The 4,869-nt window shown below is 36.0% G+C and overlaps 1 protein-coding gene across 1 annotated transcript; it reads right to left on the bottom strand.

The window, feature by feature from the left end:
* Positions 1-1,966: 1,966 nt before the first annotated feature.
* LOC149264878 (eukaryotic translation initiation factor 1A-like) lies at positions 1,967-3,181 on the bottom strand. Its single transcript, XM_089429014.1, has 2 exons — positions 3,014-3,181; positions 1,967-2,696 (listed from the first exon to the last, which is right to left on the bottom strand). The coding sequence occupies exon 2, from the start codon at positions 2,665-2,667 to the stop codon at positions 2,230-2,232; it is 438 nt and encodes a 145-aa protein (XP_089285140.1). The 5' UTR covers positions 2,668-2,696; positions 3,014-3,181; the 3' UTR covers positions 1,967-2,229.
* Positions 3,182-4,869: the final 1,688 nt, after the last annotated feature.

Genomic DNA, 4,869 nt, shown 5'->3' on the forward strand with positions numbered 1-4,869 from the left:
ATCTATGCGCACAAAAACTCCTATTTTGTAGCGCAGCAGGTCCCTATTTATGTGTGCACCATGTCTCCTATTATATAGGATGCGGCTACTAAATCTTGCGCAAATATTTTCGAGCAAACCAGTGCTTTCTTGCTCCTCAAGGCTACGCACACCACAAGCAAAGAGCTCTCTCTCACTAACTCGTGAGGCTTGCTTTGTCTCACAACCTTGTGCACAAAACAATGATGAATATATTTGCCTTCATCCTCTTTTTATTGATTTGATGCAAGCTAAAATTGGCAAGTCACAAATTTAAAATTCATGGTTAACAAGTTAACTGAGTCGAACTGGTTCTTCTCTCCAATCACAGCTTGGAGTTACAACTCGTGTTTCCTTCAATCAAGGACTGAAGCTCCACTCGTACTATTCTAAATTTATAGCTGCCACTCAATCAATAGTCAAACTGAAGAAGGTCCACGTAACTAGTCCTCCAACACTACACATGAATTCACCATCTTCACAAACTCGTCCATGGTCAAAGGAAAGACAAACTCGATCTTTCTGGATAAGGCACAAGCCAGAGAAGTCCTCTCGCAACACTTTTCAACAGCCTCAGCCCCATGTACAATGATAAGTTTCCAACCTTAGCCTTGCACATAAGAGACAAACAAGCCCCCCAACCAAACAACAATAGTTGGGACACCACTGTTGTGGAGATCGAGCCAACTAGTATATGTTGCAAGATAGCCCCCAACAAGTAACATGAACATCCACTAGGTGATGGACTTTTACTTGCTACTACATTTTTACATTGAGTTTATGATAAAGTTTGGGACTCTGTGTTTCTTCTGACTATGTTCTCATGATGTTTTCGTTTGTGTTTATTGTACTTGATGGATGTTTAAAACCAACTCAATTTCTAGTTTTGGCAGTTTTGGACTTTGCTAGTACTAGTGACAGCATCATTTGCAACCCACTTATTTTCTGTATAAAAAAGATGTACATATTGTTTTATTAATAGTGAAGAAAACTCGTATGTCAGCAATAATCAGCAGGAGAAAAAAATAATATGTCTCATATAGATGAACTCACGTCATGTATAATAACAAAACCCTCAACAATAACAACTTATAAACACTGTGGCATGGATGGTCGAGATCAATTCAAGTAATGTACAATAACAAAAACGTCAGCAATGCATGGATAACAATAACAGGTTATAAAAGTTGTGGAATGGAAGGGAAAATAGCCATGTACATATATTAAATCCAACCCAGCCCAAGGACTTAGATCAACCAATTATAACAATAACAGGTTATAAAAGTTGTGGAATGGAAGGGAAAATAGCCATGTACATATATTAAATCCAACCCAGCCCAAGGACTTAGATCAACCAATTATTACTCATGTTGTTGAGCATTTTGTGATTTTCTTGTCAACAGGTGCCCAGTTAGAATCCGTTAGAATCCCCGGGGCTAAGTGTACTAATCTACACTAATAAGTTTATTATAAGATGTCATCCATAAATGTGAAAAAAGCTTATTATAGAATGCCATCCACAAATGTGGAAAAAGTTTATTATAGGATGCCATCCACACATGTGAAAAAAGTGGAAAATGTTTATTATAGGATGCATCCACATTTGTGAAGCATCCCTGGGTTCCCACGCGGTTTTCCTTGGAAAAAAGAAATAAAGCTAATCAAGACCACGTATAAATCAGTCTGATATACAAAGGTGCATCGCGATCTTGCTTGAGCCTTTTCAGCCTTGTACAAGTAATTACACCATGATATTCAAATCTCAAGAATCAGACCATCCCCGTAAGCAAACAAGATAGCAGAATGACACTATTTTCAGATCAACATCATGATCAAACAAGATAGAAGGAATGACACCATTTTCCGTCAAGCATTTTGTCAAACAAATATCATACCCTTGTATTGCTACTTTATTCACATATTTTATCAAATAGATCAGATGCATCAATTAAGAAACTTATATTCCATTAAAACCAAAAAGAACCATAAATCCTTGGTTCTCCCCTTATGTCCATGGCCAACACTTCTACCCAGCTGAGGTACTTCAAAACAAAATAGTATCCTATACAGACTTTCTCAAAACCAGAGATGAATCTTTATGAAACAAATCCACTCGGTTTTATTTAATAATATCATATATAAAGAAATAAAACAGTATAAAGAAAAAGCATAGGCGATGCTGAACATTCTTCATAGACAGTATAAGTCTAATCATATTTTGTCAATGTCCTCATCCTCAAATTCAATATAGTCATCGCCGCCACCTTCATCGTCTTCGTCGAGACCACCTGCAATACCTTCATTGAGCCGCACATTCTCAGGCAATTCGCCATAGGCCTTGAGAAGCCTAGCCTCATCCGGCATGTACTTCAATATAACATCAGCCTTATCATCCTGATAATCCCTGAGTCCGACAAGGATGATGTCACCAGCAGCAATCCAGACCTTCTTGTGCATCTTTCCCCGAATATGGCCCAGACGTTTGGTGCCATCAATGCAAAGGGCTTCGCAGCGGCCATTACCAAGCATCCTTTGGACTTGAGCATACTCCTGCCCGTCTTCCTTAAACACCAATTCTCTCTTCTCATCATCGGCTTCATTCTTTCCCCTCTTCCTGTTTTTACCTCCCTTTCCCTTGTTCTTCGGCATCTTCCTTAGACCCTAATTCCAATTTCCCTCTGCAACCATCAAAGGGTTTGACCTTTCAATACACTCATACAACATAAACTATTCCTATTAGATGATTTTATCAAATTAAATGGGTACTGTGTCAAAATTTAATTGACTGAATTATATCTGCACCGATATCCACAATATTTTCCAAACCCTAGCCTTGTTGCAATATTTTATGCTGAAAACATTAAGCAAATCAATCCATAAGCTGTATATCAAACCCTGTCCTGATTTACGTATTTTATACTTAAAGATTAAGCAAACAATCTAAATTAAACCCCCTAAAGCAATATAACAAAACACAGAGTAGTATTGAGCGTACCTTGATGTCAAAGATCTTTTCACAGAAATGGATCTGTTGTTTTTCTTCTCCAAATCGCCTCCTGAACACCACTCTCTGTGTACACAGGTGTAGCAATTATACAACACGACTGCTCACAAAATAGCATATCTTTCGTAAGTGTGAGCCTTATATATAATAGGTGCATATTAAGTTATCAATCTGCAATGGGTATGGTAAGTATCCGAGCAATGGGTACATTGTTTCCGTGTATTTTACGCTATCTTTCGTAACTGTGTCAGCCTTATATATAATGTGTGCATGTTAAGTTATCAATCTGCGCCTTCAAGTCGGATGGTATGGTATGCATCCGAGCCATGGGTACATTGTTTCGATGTATTTTACGCTCTGTATAATTCAATGGATGGGTATCTGTTCTTCGTTTATATATATATATACACACTAGATTGAGTTTAAGTTGGGCCTAGTTTATTTATTCGAATCAATCTGTAATGGGATGTTCGATTGTCTATTGGATCACCCTGTAATGGGATGTTTTCATCAAAATTTTGTAAGGTTACATGGAGTATGATGTTAAAATTGAGTAATGTTATATCTCTTATATTAAGTATGATATCAAAATTTTGTAAGATTACATTGAGTATGATGTTTGTTGGGATGTTTGTTTGTTTGTTGGATCAATTTGTAATGGGATGTTTTACATCAAAATTTTGTAAGGTTTTATTGAGTATGATGTTCGTTGGTATAGTTGGATTCTCTCAAAGTGGCTTCCATCGTCAGCCCTTCTCTATGAGGTTTGAATCTAAAACCTCGCAGAAATTAAACTTCACAAAGAGCAATTTATTTGCACTTCATGAGTACACAACACATACATAAATTTAAAAACTAACTTAAAAATATATGCACATTAAATTATACATAGTGTAAAATGCATGGAAACAATGTACCCATTATAAAACAAATATTAGAATACATATCATGTCATCTAACTTGTATATATTTCCCTTTGAGACATTTATAATAGAAACCCAAATTGCCCTCTCACCTCTCTCAAAGCTCAATGCCATGTCATCCCACAGAGTTTCTCATGTTGCTAATTATTTACCTTGCTTCTTTGCTAATTAGTAATCATGACTTAGGAGATGCAAATGAAGATTTAAAGTAAGAAATGCACTCCAAAACTACAACGCACAACATATACATATTCATTAACCTTTGTATGTCCTATATCCTCATCTTTGTTGATGTGTTGTGTGCTTGACATGAGTATTGAGTACTCACTTGAATATATATGGTTACCATTTACTATTCAGTCACTTTTCAATGTGCATTAGTGGACTTTGTCTCTTGTTTATAAGTATTATTGTCTTATTCTTGGTGAGACATTACACAATGAGTACATTACATATCTAATACTTTTAAGTTTTTATTTTTTGTGGGCTTTTGCACTATAAACACTTTGCACATTTAATACTCTAAATTTTCAACTTTTTAGCATGTGATGTAAATCACAAGTTTCAAGTGTACTTTGTTGGTTAAACCTTTTTTGAGGAAGTCCTCATTCACTAAATCATCACATGTTCAAAACTTGAAAGGATCCTATATGGTTCATATTGATCTGAATTTAAATAGGAACGCAACAAATTATAGATATAACCATAAATGCAAAGATGTAGTAGAAATAACACTTCATTTCATTAATATCAAATACTGAAATATGCTTACAAACAGAATGGAAATAAGACTAGCTCAGGCGATGGTAGCTTATCTCTGAGAAGATATGTGGCAGCTACATGCCTCTGAACTGTGTTACAATGAGGCTTGAGGGCCTATTTATTATTAAGAAGCAATGGAAAACCCCAAACATCCAAAAACCT

This window comes from Pinus tabuliformis, chromosome 6 (genome assembly GCF_031772625.1).
Source record: "Pinus tabuliformis cultivar Carrire ecotype Pingquan chromosome 6, CPIR1, whole genome shotgun sequence".
NCBI classification, from domain to species: Eukaryota; Viridiplantae; Streptophyta; class Pinopsida; order Pinales; family Pinaceae; genus Pinus; species Pinus tabuliformis.

What these genes read in the sequence shown, in the direction of transcription:
- LOC149264878 (XM_089429014.1), bottom strand. Translation starts at nt 2,667, where the DNA reads ATGCCGAAGAACAAGGGAAAGGGAGGTAAAAACAGGAAGAGGGGAAAG.